This window comes from Hyla sarda, chromosome 6, assembly GCF_029499605.1.
Source record: "Hyla sarda isolate aHylSar1 chromosome 6, aHylSar1.hap1, whole genome shotgun sequence".
Lineage (NCBI taxonomy): Eukaryota > Metazoa > Chordata > Amphibia > Anura > Hylidae > Hyla > Hyla sarda.
Genome location: NC_079194.1, coordinates 215,165,594 through 215,183,524, shown reverse-complemented (window position 1 = coordinate 215,183,524; position 17,931 = coordinate 215,165,594). Strand labels below are relative to the sequence as shown.

The 17,931-nt window shown below is 44.2% G+C and overlaps 1 protein-coding gene across 7 annotated transcripts in view; it reads left to right on the top strand.

The window, feature by feature from the left end:
• AGRP (agouti related neuropeptide) overlaps positions 1 to 17,876 on the top strand; it is an 82,946-nt gene extending 65,070 nt beyond the window's left edge. For all 7 annotated transcript variants that reach the window (XM_056526397.1, XM_056526396.1, XM_056526395.1 and 4 more), the window contains 4 exons: positions 8,211 to 8,354; positions 10,608 to 10,795; positions 13,220 to 13,308; positions 17,488 to 17,876. In XM_056526397.1, the coding sequence (XP_056382372.1) occupies positions 10,621 to 10,795; positions 13,220 to 13,308; positions 17,488 to 17,670 (447 nt within the window). In that variant the 5' untranslated portion in view covers positions 8,211 to 8,354; positions 10,608 to 10,620 and the 3' untranslated portion in view covers positions 17,671 to 17,876. The remainder of the gene's footprint in view (positions 1 to 8,210; positions 8,355 to 10,607; positions 10,796 to 13,219; positions 13,309 to 17,487) is intronic.
• Positions 17,877 to 17,931: the final 55 nt, after the last annotated feature.

Sequence of the window (17,931 nt, the reverse complement as noted above, 5' to 3'; positions counted from 1 at the left end):
AACGCTTTGTGTGTTACACAGAAAAGCTTTTTCCAGCAGTGATTCACCTCCTATTCACGTCAGCGTTCTGGTTGACAGAGAGCAGTGCGTTTTTCACTGAAAATAATTTTTACTGCAGCCATTAACCTCCCAGTCACTTTCTACAGCATTGTATTACAGAGAGGGGCAGAGAGCTGTGTGGTGCCTCATACATTTGAGCAAGCTGGCTAAGCTTGAGAAACCTTATCAGAGAATGATGGAATAATTTTTCAGCACATTTTTGCCCTCTTTGTTCCACAACAAATGGTCTGCTGTAGACTGTATAATACACACCCAGTAGTCCATTCCTAATAGTCTGTGAGAGAGTGCAATTTTGGGTTTAGTACAAAACGACTGTGTGCTGCAGCACTATTGTGTACTGCTGGTGTTGTGCAAAAATAATTTTTTTAAGCGTACTGTGGTGCATTTTTTCTGCCCTCATAAGTGCATACCACATACCTACATCTAAGTAGTGTATTACTTTGTACCTGTTAATTTTTCAAGGCCTACATACCGTGAAAGGCCAGGCAAAAGTAATCACTGGCTGGTGTTTTACTCCAATACTTTTTTAAGCGTACTGTAGCACATTTTTCTGCCCTCATAAGTGCATACCAAATACCTACATCTAAAGTAGTGTACTATTTTTTACCTGTTAATCTGTCAAGGGCATAGATACTGTGAAAGGCCAGGCAAAAGTACTCAATGGCTGGTGTTGTACTCAAATACCTCTTTAAGCGTACTGTAGAGCATTTTTCTGCCCTCATAAGTGCATACCAAATACCTACATCTAAGTAGTGCACTATTTTTTACCTGATAATCTGTCAAGGGCCTAGATACTGTGAAAATCCAGGCAAAAGTAATCACCAGCTGGTGTTGTAAACAAATACATTTTTTAAGCGTACTATAGGGCATTTTTCTGCTCTCATAAGTGCATACCACATACCAACATCTAAGTAGGGTACTATTTTGTACCTGGTAATCTGTCAATGGCCTAGATACTGTGAACGGACAGCCAAAAGTACACACCTGCTGCTGTTTTAGACAAATACTGTTTTCAGAGTAGCGAAGCGTATTGTACTCCCCTCATATACGCACTAAGTATGTCAGGCAGAGAAATGCAAGAACTTGCACAGAGGAGTGGCAGAGGCCTAAATTCATCAGACGCAGACAGAAGTCGCAGCAGACTAGGGGCGAGTGGCAGCAGGAGTCGCAGCGAGAGGCCTGAGTTTCTGGTATCAGCTAGCGGTCGTGTCTCGACCAGCAACCCATCTGCCGTCATCAATTGGTTAACATGGTCATCCACTTCATCACAAGTGACATCTGAACAGTCGGTGGGTTCCTCAGACACAACCTGTCCTCCCATTGCCTCTGTCCTGTGCTGTTGGGAGCCGGGTGCAAGAGGGGCTTCATCATCATTAGGAGAAGAGAGTTCCAGGTTGCCTGTGAGGCAGCAGCTGAGCCAGCAAGGTGGTAGCATGGTTTGCAGTCAGCATGGTGGCAGAAGAGAAAATCCTGGAGCCAAACGTGCCCGGGGGAGACCTCCTGCTTTGCGGCAGCCTACCTTCCTGGGAGGTAGTGGAACAAGGGTTCCTGGAGAAGGCGGCAGTAGCAGTAAATTAGTGTGGACTGTTGGTGGGAAAATCAGCTACTGGGCGGTGTGGCAGTTTTTCATCAAGCATCCAGGGGAGGTTAACATAGCCACATGCAAGATGTGTCGGCAGAAGGTGAAGCGTGTGTCATACCCTCCTTCTGTCGCTCCAGATGCTCCTGCTCCTCCTACTTTTAGTCAGTCATTCCTCAAGCAATCCATCGGCGAAGCCAAATCTAAGAGACAACAGTATGCACCCACTCATCCAACGGTGCAGAAGGTGAATGTGCTCCTGTCCAAAGTTGCTGGTGCTGCAGTCCCTCCCTTTTCAAATGGTGGACTCTGCAACTTTCAGAAAACTGATGGCTTGTACTGAGCTGTGGTAGAGAGTCAACATATGCTGTGCCACGGTAAAGCGGCCTGGGAGAACCGTGGTTCCTATGTAGTGGTCCAGCCTTCTGCATCACAAAGTGCCACATCGTTCTCTCTTTCAGCCGGCCAAGGCTCCACCACCTCAGCCGAAGGGAGCTGTGTGTCATACCCTCCTCCTGTCGCTCCAGATGCTCCTGCTCCTCCTACTTTTAGTCAGTCATTCCGCCAGCAATCTATCGGTGAAGCCATGTCCAAGAGACAACAGTATGCCCCCACTCCAATGGCGCAGAAGGTGAATGTGCTCCTGTCCAAGTTGCTGGTGCTGCAGTCCCTCTCCTTTCAAGTGGTGGACTCTGCACCTTTGAGATAATTGATGGCTTGTGCCGAGCCGAGGTGGAGAGTGCCAAGCCGTCATTTCTTTGTGAAGATCGCAGTACCAGCCCTGCACAATTTTGTGGAAGAGAAGGTGGGCCAGTCCTTGAGCCTGTCGGTGTGTACCAAAGTGCATGGCAGCGCCCATGTGTGGAGCTGTTACTATGGTTAGGGACAATACATGTCCTTTACGGCCCTCTGGGGGAATGTGGTTCCTGCACAGCCACAACAGCAACTTGGACAGGTTATGCCACTTCCTCCTCTATGCTCTCAGGCCGTTGGTCCTGTGACAGTGTGCGACTCCGCCTCCTCATCCTCCACCATTTCCTCAGCCTCCACTGCACAGACAAGTCTCAGTGCCCCTTCAGCATACCATGTTTGCAGGGCACGTCGGTGTCATGCTGTTCTTCACATAGTTTGCCTTGGCAAACGGAGTCACAAAGGAAGGAACTGCTAAAAGTCATTCATAAAGAAATCGGAGCATGGCTTACTCCACAAAAACTTGAAATGGGAACCATGGTGACCAACAACGGGAAGAACATCTTGTCTGCTCTGCGACAAGGAAGGCTGAGCCATGCGCTCTGCATGGCACACATGTTCAATCTGGTTGTCAAGCGGTTCCTGAAGTGTTCCCCCCATTTGCAAGACATCCTAACAATGGGAAGGAAACTTTTCAAGCACTTCAGCCACTCGTACACTGCAAAGCACACCCTCCTTGAGCTGCAGCGTCAGAACGGTATCCCCCAACATAGTCTGATTTGCGACGTTGCCACACAAGATAGGGGTATTCCCCTGTGTAACTTCAATGTCAACCAGTGGCAGCTCATACGTGAGACCTGCCTTTTGCTCAGGCCCTTTGAGGAAGCCACATTATTAGTCAGTCGCCAGGATTACGGGATGAACAACGTCATTCCACTGCTTCATTTCCTACATCACGTGTTGTAAACGATGGCTGGTCAGGGCAATGGAGACGTGGCGCCTACATATCATGGTCACATGAGCCCTGTGGGTGCTGAACTGGAGGAAGTGGAGGAGAAGGGGCACAGTGGAGCACAGTTTAGTTTTTGCGAAATGGACAATTTTTCTAGTCATCTGACAGGAGAGGAGGAGCAGGAGCAGCCAGTTTAGCTAGAGGGTTATGAGGAAGGCAAGACAGAGGACCCAGACACACCGTGGCAGTATGCAGTGGAGATTGAGGCAGGGAGTCCCTCCAAGTCACTTGCACAAATGGCACAATGCATGCTCACTTGCTTGCGTAGTGACTGCCGAATTGTCACCATTCAGCAGCAGGAGGACTTCTGGCTCTCTACCTTATTGGACCCTCGCTACCGCCACAAAATGGGGGCCTTTTATACACCCACTGAGAGGGAGGACAAACTGACCTACTACAGAAAAGACATCCTACATAGTCAGTTGATCGATGCATATCGGCGCCATCGTCCATCCTCTCGCAGGTCTGACTTGGGGGGCCCTCTGTGCTCACCTTCCACTGCTATGCCTGCTGGGGAGGAGTGGGGTGGGAGGAGCAGTACTAGCTCCATCAGATAGTGAAGCAACTCATCAGCAACAGGTAGACCTGGAGCAGGACCTGAACCAGCAGGTGGTGGCATACCTTGACAGGGCCATGTCAACACACCTTGAAGATCCACTAGACTTCTGGGCAGCCAAGCTTGATTTGTGGCCACAACTAGCAGAGTTTGCCCTGGAAAAGCTGTCCCGCCCGGCCAGTAGTGTGCCATCAGAGCAGGTGTTTAGTGCAGCGGGGGCCATAGTCACCCCAAGGAGAACTCGTCTGTCTACGAAAAATGTGGAGAGACTGACCTTTGTGAAGATGAATCAGGCATGGATCAGCCAGGATTTCCACCCACCAATACCTGATGCATCAGAGTAGATTGACCATGGTGCCAAACCAACACTATACAAATATGGATAGTGCCAAACAGATTTAAGGCACTGATCCCCACTTACAAACATTCCTACGCATCAGACCTTTTTTCACCCACCTTCGTCACCGGGTACTGGTATTGCCACCCACTGCACCACTCTGTCACCGGGTCACTTTCAGGACTCCTGATGCTGCTGCTGCCACCTCCTCGCTGTGTCATTCAGCCACTATATGTTCTATTGTACTGCCGCCAATTCCAGGCTGTGCCATTCAGCCACTATATGGTTTACGGATGCTGCTGGGCCTGGGACCAAAATTTTTTATGGTACTATTAGCTACCATAAATCTTCAATTTAAATTTTAACATTCATCTTTTAATCTTAGGGATTGTGAAGCCCTATTGTCTCCTTATGCTGCTGCCAGCTCCAGGCTGTGTCATTTAGCCACTATATGATTTATTGATGCTGCTGGGCCTGGGACATTACCTACATTTTTTTATGGTACCACTAGCTACCATAAATCTTACATTTAAATTTGAAAATTCATCTTTTAATCTTAGGGATTGTGAAGCCCTATTGTCTCCTTATGCTGCTGCCAGCTCCAGGCTGTGTGACTCAGCCACTATATGGTTTACTGATGATGCTGGGCCTGGGACATTATCTAAAATTTTTATGGTACCACTAGCTACCATAAATCTTCAATTTAAATTTGAAAATTCATGTGGAATTCAGGTGGAATTCCCTTCCAAGAGAAGACATTTTGCTCAGTTGGCAGACTTTAAGAAGCAGGATGGCGATTTTGATGAATTGCCAGCCATCTAGTTCATTCTATTCAAGAATTTATGAGGTGTTGAGAACAGTGGTTACATGTAGACACGAACAGGCTCCAGACGGCCCAGACAGAATTTGATTTGCCAACAAGCATGAGCAGCTCCCAGTTTCCTTGTACACATCCAGTCGCAGGTGGCACCTTCATAAAACACCCCTGTCTCTGCCCAGACAATCGTGAATCATTCTGCTAGGCATCATCACCTTAGTTTGAGGTGGTGTCGGGAAATTGAATCATCTTTATTGTCAAATCCAGTTTCTGTTTGGGATCCAACTACAGTCAGGATCTGGACGTTGGTGTGATGATCTGAGGGCCATCCCATATGACAGTCAGCCACCCTGAGTAGTCATAGAAGGGACACTAACAGCTAAGAAATATGTGCAGGACATCCTGTGCCCACATGTGTTACCTCTCTTAGCAGAGCTTCTAACTGGCAGGATAATGATTTCTCACTCACCTTAAGGGTTTTCCTGGAATTCTTCAACAAAATTGCAACAATTTTCCTGATCTGTCTGGTCACCAAGGGGAGGATTCAACAAGACCCGTGCTGAAAAAAATTTGCCCGATCAAATTGCTTATTTTATTTTTCACAGGCCTTTTTCAAAATGAAAGATGAAATCTGATTGGTTGCTATGGACAACTGGTCAACTTTTCCTCACTTTTCCACAAATTTTGATACCCCCCCCCCCCCACCCCAAATGTATTGCCATTCAACAGTTTATGTGACAATTTAGGGTGACCACTGCTTTAAAAACCCAACCCCTATTTTTATTACACAAAGACTTTAGCCATGCATTTAACTTCCTAAGCTCTCACTGTCTTTCTTGTGATGCACATGGTGCAGGCAGTATTACAGAAAATACAGCCTTTGAGGTCTTTCCCTGCAGCTTGGTACCTAGTACCTGTTTTTTTTTATTATTCTTAAGGGATCTCCACCTACCATGTATTCTGTCATTGGTTCCCACATGGACCAAGACAGCTGGGTCATCCCTTGCCCCCCTCCTAAGTAATTTGAACACCTGTGTTATCAGCAAACAGGCAGCCCCTACCTACCAAACCTCTAAAACAGTAATTCCTTTATTAATAGTGTGGTATCCTGGTTCGGGACACACTTGTCTACCTGCCATGTCAAATGGATGTCACTTGGATGCCACTCCTTAGATTTACATGTTATATATTTCATAATGTATTTTAACATCACTGCGGCCAGTAATAGGCTGAGCACAGTGTGAGTGCACAATGAAGAAGACTGGACCACAGGACTGAACAGCTGTAGTGGTGTTACGAGAGAACAGGGGAAGGTGAGTTAAAGTTTTTCTTTTTTTTTTTTTTTTGCAGCCTGGCTTCACAAACTCTTACCATAGCCACAAGACCCATCAGTTTACATACACGCCACCCTTGTGTGTAGTCACCACAATAGCACCAGTTTATCCAATTAAATTAATTGGATAGCGCCAGTATATCCAATTAAATCTAAAATCCACCTCTTACGGTATGCTTTGGAGTATGGGAGGAAAATAAAGCATCTGGAGAAAACCCACACAAACATACGGAGAACATACACACTCCTTGCAGATGTTGCCCTTGGTGGGATTTGAACCCAGTGTTGCTAGGAAACATTGACCGACTGACAAACATATTAATAAGAATGGGACCCAGAACAGTCCCTTGTTAGTCTTGTCACCAGAGTCTGCTCAGAATACATACATCTGGCAAACGGCAAATTCACTGAATTATCCAGGTATTAATTTACTTGTATAGACTCATTCCCAACTGCTAGTGAACCCAATGTGAGAGATTCATCAAAACCAGTGCAGAGAAAAAGTTGCCCACAGCAACCAATCAGATAACCTCTTTCATTTTTAACAAGGCCTCTGAAAAATGAAAGAAGTGATCTGATTGGTGCTATGGGCAATTGGGCAACTTTTCCTCTGGACAGGTTTTCCCAAATGTTTTGGTTAATATGAAGATCATTTTGTATATTTTGGATTGTTTTGTTTTCACGCTGGGCACTTTACGGTAAAAGTGACGTGTTTTCTTTATTCTTTGGGTCAATATGAATAAAAATGATACCCATGACTACACGTTTTTATATTATTGTACTACTTTAAACAAAAACGTTAACTTTTTTTTTACAAAATAAGTATTTTTAAAACTGCCCTATTTTGACCCCCTGTAACGTTCTCATTTTTCTGTATACAGAAGGGTTAATTTTTTGTGCCATGATCTGTAGTGCTAATTGGTACCACTTTTGAAAATAAATAACTTATTAAATCGCTTTTTATTACATTCTTTTTGGAATGTGATGTGACAAAAAAGCAGCAATTTTTGTACTTCTTTTTTTAAGTTCACACTGCTCATTAACGGTATATTTTAATAATTCGGATATTAACACATGCGCTAATACCAAATATGTTTAGTACATTTTTTTAAACATTTTTATTGACAATTTTTTAAAACTTTTTATAAATATTTATTTTATCTTTTGATTGTACTGATTATCTTTTGATAGTACTGATCAATATAAACGGTGATCTATTTCTCTGGTCCACCTTCTGAGAAGGTGAGGAGTTCTCTGGCCACCATATTGGCTCATCAGATCCCCTCCATTGCGTAGCAGGTGGCCGCGATGCTTTAAATGCTGTGATCAATATCCATCATGGCATCTGAAGGGTTAATGATGGGCATCAGTTGGGACCCATCGTGCATGAAGAGAGCATGGCACCTGTGCTCCGTTCATGAATAGGACGTAAATGTACCTCCTGGTGCGTCCATTGTCCTTAAGGGGTTAAGTCAAGTCTATAAAGTGAAAGGAATAGGATATTTAGGAAAAACATCTCTGCATCAAGCAAGTCAATACTGTTCTGTACATGAATAAACTATGCCCATAAACCAGTCAACCTAACTGGTCAACAAAGTAAATAACTAGGAAAATAAAGGCACAAATTGCCTCTTGACTCCATTCTTAAGTATCATGATGTCAAAAGAAACTAATGACCTACTCAAATAGTATGCGGTCATTTCACAGAACAGTAGAAATGATCAAGATATATTAGTTAATACTGGAGCTTTTAACATAAATCACATGTAATGAATATTATGAGTTCTGAGTAAAATGTATAAATAACTCCTTAATCTACTCCACAGTTTGCCGCTAGGAAAAGTCATCCAACTTGTTGTTGTCGCTGTACACGTCACAATAGCACATTCATATCTCTCTATATAAATGGCTTTCCCTTGTCTCTTCCTCCATCAATTGGCTTAGCCTGGCGACTCTCCAACAACGCACATGTAAGTTACTACTATTACTGAATATTTGTTTTCTTCTCTGCCAGTCTAAAATATAGTCTTATATTAGGCGTAATATCTTACTACTATTTGAAATGATCCCTTAAAATTTCAGATGGGGCTTTATGGGTGCAATAACCCAGACACTCTGGTGCAACTGCTTTAAAAACAATGGCTTCCACCAGTTAACAAAAAATGACAGCTTGCCAGAAAAAGTGGAGGAAAGCTGGTCAGCACTGTGCCAGTGATTGGGAATACAAGCCTGGCAGACAATTCTGCAATATACCAGTCTTTACAAATCTTTTCCATTAACTATTGATCAATAGACAACACGGTGCAAACTTATCATAACATTACTGCTACTTAACCAATTTAAGGATGCAGCATTTTGAGGTTTCGGAACTAAGTGTTTTTTCTTGCTTTCATTTTATCATTAAAACACTCCAAGGGCTACAATGTATTTTTTTTTTAAAGCTCTATAATGGCTTGTTTTGCGCGGTATTTGCTTTAGTTCTCACTGGCACCATTTTCGGATCCTTAATATTTATTATTAATTATTATTATTAATAATAACCTATTGTAATGCCATGTGTGGTATAAGTATTGTGTGGAACAGAACCATTATAGGAATTAAAAATGTATATAATTTTTTATGTTTTAGTAGTTTTGTAATGTTTTACGGAAATAATTTTTTTTGTATTGTCTCTTTCTGAGACTTATATCCTTCCTTTTAATTTTTGTTGTTGACATAGCTGTATAAGGGCTTGTTTTTTGCAGGATTGGGTGCATATCATTTTTTCTATACCATTTTGGGGGTACAAAACATGTTATCTTACAACCAGTGGGTTGACAAAGGGTATGCTTTTCCTCTTTCATTCACCTTATGTCTTATTATCCCTCACACAGTGTTAACTTGCACTCCCCTGCATTAAATACACATCACTTAATGAAAATGGATAAAAATGAATCTGTCAATTGTATGTAGGGAATTTGGAAATATGCTCAGAAAAAAACAGTGCTCCAACATCTCCAAACATTTATTAAACATTTAAATGTTTTTGTCACTTAAAACATCTTTTGACATGTTGCTAAGTCACAAAGACACAAGAGTTTTAATCACTGTGGGACTAGGTGCTGAGACCCCCACAAATAGCTAAAACAAACAGGAAGAAGCACTCACCTGAGTGGTTTCTCCCTGCTGTCTCCTTGCTGCAGGGGACAGGTTCATAGATTTTTAACTGAACTTGTCTCCTACATTAATTTTTCCATTTGTTTTAGCGATTGGGGGGTCTTTTTTTTTAATGACAGTTTAAATAGGTGCTAGATTTTAAATTTAGATTAAAAGAACGAAAAAAGATGTCCAGGTGGGGAATTTTTAGGACAATGTAAAAGACATGTCTATTGTGAAATAGTTCTTGCAACTAAATATTATTGCAAGTTTGTTATAAGGTTTCTTGTACTTTGCTGGCTAGAATAGGACAGTTTGCTATTCAGGATAAAACCCAGAATAAGATATTGGGCTCAATTAAGATTTATTTGTATCTGTTGAAAAATATCAAAGGAGTTCTAATCTGACTAAAGCTAGAATTCAATGGCAAGTAAAAGGTTGCAACTATTGACATGCACTTTTCTAGTGTTTTTTGTCACGTCCTATAAAACAGCCTATGAAAAAATGTCAGTAAAACCCATACATAGAGCAAGATTCAGTTGAAAAAGTAAGCAGCAAAGGTCTGAAAAAAAAAAAACACAAAAAAGTGAAGAAAAACCTTTGTTTACAGTGAATTTAACATTTCATTTCTATCTTTCAGCGAATATCTGGCTGCAGTGTTTTTGCAAAAATGCCAAACTTGTCAGTCTTCAGCTATCATTGAAAGTATAACACAAAGTCACAATTCAATATTTGCCTAGAATAAGCCCTCTCTTCCCCCTTACTTACTATACTTACAGTTTGTTTTACTTTAATGCACAATATAAACCATACCAGACTAATTTTATTTACTTTTATATTAAAACGAGAGCAAAAAGATGAATAGAAGTAAATTTTCTGTGTCTTAGTATAGGTTAACTCTGCACAGTCTTCTGCATGTATTTGTGGATAATTTTATTCTGGATTAAAGGAATCTTTACTGTACACAGTTTAAATAAAATAATGTAAGTGCTGTGCCACACATTATTTTCATTAAATTCCACCTGAATTACATTGTGTATGTGTTCTTTTTTTTTTTCTTTGCTTTTTTTTTCTTTCTTCTTAAGTAGATATCTTGAAAACATGATGTTCAATACAGTCCTGCTGTGCATGGCTATGGTTCAAGCAATTCAGGCTATACTGACCTCAGATTCTAGCAATGGAAGGTTTGAAGGAATTAGCTCTGGTGCAAATACTGGCGGATATAACTACCAAGGAGTACTACATAAAGTAAAAGAGTCTGGGTTACTTATGCCAGGTAAGACTCATTTATCTTGGTTCCTAACAAGAAGACAACATATTTACTTGCCTTTCTGTAGAAAGAAAATGTTCCCTGTGCTTTACAGTCCATTCTGAGAATTCATGGACATATTATTGTTTTTCCCCTGACTTTTCCTACTCCCATGCAGGGCCAGCCTTAGGTGTTCAGGCGCCCTGTGCGAGCTAACCTTGTGGCGCCCCCCCATTACCCCATAAACATACACAAAGTGGGAAAAAATCTTTGTAACAAAACTTTTTTAAATATTTAATCATTCCCCTGCCCCCTTAATCAGTCCCATGTCTCCCTTAATCAGATGCAGTATAGTTCTCCCACATTAGGTGCAGTATAGTTCCCCCACATTAGGTGCAGTACTGTTACCCCACATTAGGTGCAGTATAGTTCCCCCACATTAGGTGCAGTATAGTTCCCCCACATTAGGTGCAGTATAGTTCCCCCACATTAGGTGCAGTATAGCTCCCCACAGTAGGTGCAGTATAGTTCCCCACATTAGTTTTGCAGTATAGTTCCCCACATTAGGTGCAGTATAGTTCCCCACATTAGGTGCAGTATAGCTCCCCCACATTAGGTGCAGTATAGTTCCCCCACATTAGGTGCAGTATAGTTCCCCCACATTAGGTGCAGTATAGTTCCCCCACATTAGGTAAAGTATAGCTCCCCACTGTAGGTGCAGTATATTTCCCCCACATTAGGTTGGTAGTATAGTTCAGCACATTAGGTGCAGTATAGTTCCCCACATTAGGTGCAGTATAGTTCCCCCACATTAGGTGCCATATAGTTCCCCCCATTAGGTGCAGTATAGTTCCCCCACATTAGGTGCCATATAGTTCCCCACATTAGGTGCAGTATGTTCCCCCACATTAGGTGCAGTATAGTTCCCCACATTAGGTGCAGTATAGTTCCCCATATTAGGTGCAGTATAGTTCCCCACATTAGGTACAGTATAGCTCCCCCACATTAGGCGCAGTATAGTTCCCCACATTAGGTGCAGTATAGCTCCCCACATTAGGTGCAGTATAGTTCCCCACATTAGGTGCAGTATAGTTCCCCACGTTAGATGCAGTATAGCTCTCCACATTAGGTGCAGTATAGCTCCCCACAGTAGGTGCAGTATATTTCCCCCACATTAGGTGCAGTATAGTTCCCCACATTAGGTGCAGTATAGCTCCCCACATTAGGTGCAGTATAGTTCCCCCACATTAGGTGCAGTATAGCTCCCCCACATTAGGTGCAGTATACTTCCCCACATTAGGTGCAGTATAGTTCCCCACATTAGGTGCAGTATAGTTCCCCCCATTAGGTGCAGTATAGCTCCCCCACATTAGGTTGGCAGTATAGTTCCCCACATCAGGTGCAGTATAGCTCCCCACATTAGGTGCAGTATAGCCCCACATTAGGAAGAAGCAGGTTCCCCACATTAGGTAGTAGCAGGTTCCCCAAATTCGGTAGCATTGTCGTTCCCCCTTTCCCCCCCCTCCCCTCCCCCCACCGACTCACACACACACACACACACAGACAACCACACATGCACACACACAAACAGACAACCACACATGCACACACACACAGACACCAACACATACACATAGACAACCTTACCTGACCTGCGCTGCTCGTCTCTTCTCTCCGGCGGTGCCCTGACGAGTGACGTCACTGACGTCCAGTGCGGGTCTGCGGAGGTACGTCACATGTGCGACGTCCCTCTTCAGTCTCAGGCCGCCAGCCAACCGGAGACGCGGAGGAGGTCAGGGTAAGTGAAGCCTTCCAGTGTAATGAAGAAAACTGTGCCCTGTAGCGGAATGTGACCCTCCGCATAGGGACACAGTTGAGGGAGGGTAGTTGGAATGGAATGAGAGGGAGCGGCCTGCAAAGCAGAAAACTGTGTCCCTGTGCGGAGGGTCACATTCCGCTACAGGGCACAGTTTTCTTCATTACACCAGCATTTAGCGCTGCTTACCCCAAGCAGGGCTAAATCCCGGGCGTCGGACAATACAAATTATATATACTTGGTGCGAGCTGTGTCGGCCGCCCGGCGCCACTGTTGCTATGGCGCCCTGTGCGGCCGCACAGCTCGCACACCCCTAAGGCCGACCCTGCTCCCATGTCACCATTTTTGTATTAAACAAATAAATGTTATTGTAGTGTCATGAATAGATGACAATGGGCCTGATTTATTAAGAGTGTTGTGTAGTTTTCTTTGTGGGTTTTAATCCCCTACAATTTTTTCCACGGTATTTACTAAGGTTTCCCTACACTTTGCTTTTTTTACACATTCTCTGATCTGAAGGGTTTTCCTCAGCTCAAATCCACTACATTCACTACAGGTGAAAAAACTGTGTGTGATTTATTCCATTTCTTTACTGTCGCAGTTATGGTAATGTGTATTCTGTCTTCTCATTTCAGCAAGTCTAGCAAGATCAGACATTCTTAGAATGGACACAGGAGCGGCTGAAGAGAATCTAATGGAAGATTACAGCTTGGTGGACCCACGGGTAACCCATATAATAGCAGCGCATTAATTAGTCAACATTGGTCTGTCACCTAAAAATGATACATTATTAGCTGTGTGGTCTAAAAATCTAAAGGCATACGTTCCTTGTGTCTTAACCCAGTTTTCTTTTTATAGTGAATGTGATTGATAGATCACATTTGTATAAATATTTGCCCAGCTTATTCAATGACTTTATACGATGTCAGTCAAAAGTGATCACTGTGGCTTTAAAGCCACATGTGGCTTTTGGGTCTCTTATGTAATTTCTAACCATAGAGGAAGCAAACGTTTGTATCGTAGCACTGCATCTGGTGCAACTGGACATTTCTATGAACATCCCTATTAGATAACTTAATTTGTGTAATTGTTTCTGTGATAAGCACAATGGTAAGGTCAATTTTATGCGGATCATATTACTGTACAGCTGATAAAACTGCAGAATTGCAGTGACCTGTGTCTATGATTTAAAGAGGTACTCTGCCCCTAGACATCTTATTCCCTAACCAATGGATGGGGATAAGATGTCTAGGGGCGTGATGTCATGGCCACGCCCCCTCAATGTAAGTCTATGGGAGGGGGCATGACGGCCATCACGCCCCCTCCCATAGACTTGCATTGAGGGGGTGTGCCATAAAGTCACGAGTGGGGTGTGGCCGTGATATCACAAGCCTCTGGAGCTGCCCCCAACGCTCTAAACCAGGGGTCGTCAAATGTTTTAAACAGGAGGCCAGTTCACAGTCCCTCCGACTGCTGGAGGGTCAGGCTATAGATAAAAAAAAAATACTATGAACAAATTCCTATGCACACTTATATATCTTATTAGTGGACTACCCCTTTAAGTATGCAGCACAGTTCCCCCCACATTAGGTAGGCAGCATAGTTCCGCCCACATTAGGTTGTCAGTATCAGTGGCGTAGCGTGGGTTGTCAGCACCCGGGGCAAGGCAAGTAATTTGCGCCCCCTAACCCGTGGATTTTAGCACTCGAGTCTCTTCTACTAGATTAGTTAAAGAAACCCTTACCCCCTAAGCACATGTATTGTTTGTTATGAAAATACTGATGTAATTAAAGTAAAATGCATCTAAATACAAGTTTATTTTCAAACACTTTATTGAGTGCGAACATTACACATTCTCCACATTTTCAGCATATGAATACAAATCTACAAATGTAGTAACCTAGCATGGGCCATGTTATTATATGTCGTCTCACAACCATCGTAAACGACAAAAAATATCAAGAACAAAAACTAAACATCAAAATGGAACCATACCCTGGAGATGATCCAAGGCACATGACTTTGGGTATTATAAGTAAGCGGCAAATGTCAGGGGGGCATTATATGTGCATTATATGGGCACATGACAGGGGGCCCCTGTCATGTGCCCCCACATATATTGCCCCCTGACATGTGCCCCTCACATATAATGCCCCCCTGTCATGTGCCCCCACATATAATGCCCCCCTGACATTTGACCCTGACTTATAATGTCCCCTGTCCTGTGCCCCTCACATATAATGCCCCATGTCCTGTGCCCCTCACATATAATGAACCCCCTGACATGTGCCCCTCACATATAATGCCCCCTGAGGAGGCAGGACAGAGGGCATTATATGTGAAGGGCACATGTCAGGGGGGGGCATTATATGTGAGGGGCACAGGACATGGGGTATTATATATGAGGGGCACATGACAGGGGGGGTCCTGTCATGTGCCCCCACATATAATGCCCCCCTGACATGTGCCCCTTACTCATCATTTGCCCCTCTCACTTATAATTTGCTCCCCCCTCCCCGTTCTCACGCCCGTCACCTTTCTCCCACGCTGCGGCTGCTCAATTTTTGCAGTCAGTGAGAGCCGCGGGGACGTGATCTCCAGGCGCCGGCGCGATGATGTGATGTCATTGCGCCGGCCTGCCGTGATTGGCTCTCACTGACTGCAGGAATGGAGCAGCCGAGGCGTGTGATAGCAAGGTGAAGGGCGTGAGAAAGGGGTGGTGGAGCGGGACAGCCGACAGCTTCCGCTCCACCATGCGATAGTTCAGGAAGAGGGGCAACAATCTCGGGGGGGGGGGGGGGGGGGGGGGGGCAATTGCCCCTGGATCCGCCACTGCCTCCACAGTGGGCGGCGACCCGGATCGGATTCGCACAGCCAGCACTGCAGAGAGAGTGAGTGAGCCAGGCAGGGGCAGAGAGCTGCGAGTGCGAGCGCGCCCCCCCAGATGTTGCGCCCGATGCGGCCTGTTGTAGTTCCCCCACATTAGGTTGGCAGTATAGTTCCCCCACATTAGGTTGTAGTTCCCCCACATTAGGTTGGCAGTATAGTTCCCCCCACATTAGGTTGGCAGTATAGTTCTCCCACATTAGGCTGGCAGTATAGTTCCCCCCCACATTAGGTTAGAGTAGAGAGAGAGAAAAAAATGGAGAGAGGACAGCGCCTCGTGTGATACCGTAAAAACAACGGACCCCAGTTGGAAACCCTGACAGGGTAAACTCTCACCTGGTGACCCTCTTGAGGGTTATGCGTATCTCCCCGTTTCCAGGGGTGTTGGAAGTGTCCGTGCTGCAGCCGAGGTGCCTTGACTGGTGTCCTATGCAGGAACCCGTAGGATATGGATTATGGAGAGAAAAAGGAGGCCCTTAGGTCCGGCGCTGCTTGGTCCCCAAAGGTTTCCCCTTTCAAAACACTTCTGATTCTTCCTTCAATGTTCCCAATAGAGATATATATGTGTATATGACTGGAAGATGGTGATGTACGTCACCATCTTCCAGTCATATACACATATATATCTCTATTGGGAACATTGAAGAAAGAATCAGAAGTGTTTTGAAAGGGGAAACCTTTGGGGACCAAGCAGCGCCGGACCTAAGGGCCTCCTTTTTCTCTCCATAACCCACATTAGGTTGGCAGTATAGTTCCCCCCACATTAGGTTGTAGTTCCCCCCACATTAGGTTGACAGTATAGTTCCCCCACATTAGGTTGGCAGTATAGTTCCCCCACATTAGGTGCAGTATAGTCCCCCACATTACGTGCAGTATAGTTCCACACATTAGGTGCAGTATAGTTCCCCCACAGACATACATCCTCCAGATAAACAGTGTATGGCTGGAGGCTGTATGCCTGTGTACTGCCCCACTTCAGTGCTCCGACCACCACTCCTCCGGTCAGGCCATAGCAGTAGGTCCCGGGACAGGAGGAGCAGTGGTCAGAGCACCGAAGCTGACGTGCTGCTGGTAACACTTACCAAGCTGGCCAGCGCACGTCCTACTCGTTGCTCCGCTCCTCCGTTGCTATGGGCGCACTCACGGGACGTCAGTGATGTCCCTGTGTGCGCTACCTCCCGGTGGTCCTTGCTTTTTTAAAGTAAACGCGGGGCATCCGAGAACGCATCCCTGTGTCCCGAAAAAAAATTTCAGGACACAGGGATGTCCTTAGGCAGCGGCGGGCCGGCTAAATGTCCTCAGCAGGCCGCATGTGGCCGCAGTTTGAGGACCCCTGCTCTAAAGGAAGGCCGGGTGCAGCAGGGAGATCGCGCGCGGGTGGGGGGGGGGGACCCCAGTGGCTGGACCCTCACGATCAGACATCTTATCCCCTATCCAAAGGATTAAGATGTCTAGGGGCTGAGTACCCCTTTAATGATAAAGGCTCCTAAATGGTAACTACCATAGTTTGGACTATGTTTTAAATAGAATAGTTAGCCCTCCCAGTCATATCGTGTCATTTGTTTAAATATAATTTTGCATTATCTTAACCTCTCACATGGATAATATAATTTTGGAGACAATAACTTATGATCCACGAACAGGATTTAAGATAGCCACTGCATTATGGTAATCTCACAACATAGCCATTTAGCCCAAAGACAAGCACAGATCCTTCCTAAGCATGTCCATTACTGTCTGGTAGATACGTCCTAAAATCACCCTTTAAATGTCCAGCTTTTTAGAGCTAACCTGTTCTTCATCTCTCTCCTCCCCTGTAGTAAAATAGTAATGCTTCCTTGAATGCATCTTACAAATGTACTTTTAGAAGTTTTCAAATGATATAGTCTGATGCCCCTATGAAGACCCTGAAGAAACCTATGGGGGCACACACATTTGTGACAACTAGCTATATAAATAATGTCAAGACAAATATAATCACATATAATTCTCATAGTTTTTTTGTTACCTCCCTCAGGCCCTGTCACTGGAAGTATCATCCCGTGAAGAGCGTTCACCCAGGAGATGTGTCCAACTTCGGGAATCATGTGTTGGACATCTGCCCTGCTGCAGCCCTTGTGCAACCTGTTACTGCCGTTTCTTCAATGCAATTTGCTATTGTAAAAAGACCAGCACCAACTGTCACCAAGGCAAAAAATAGCCGTATTTTGCTTTTCTAGAGGGAAAGATGTGTCATTATATTATGATGTTCATTATGAACTTGTATATTTACCTATATTTTCTCTACAACTATTTAATACCTGCCTTATACGAACTATCATTTAGATATGACTTTATGCAGTTCTTGTCTATGTGTCCATGAATGTAATTTCAATTGTCTTAGTGGAATTAAAGGATTTATACTACAAAATACTGTAGTCTTTAATTTTGAGGTAAAGTCAGTAAGATGTATACATTGCTA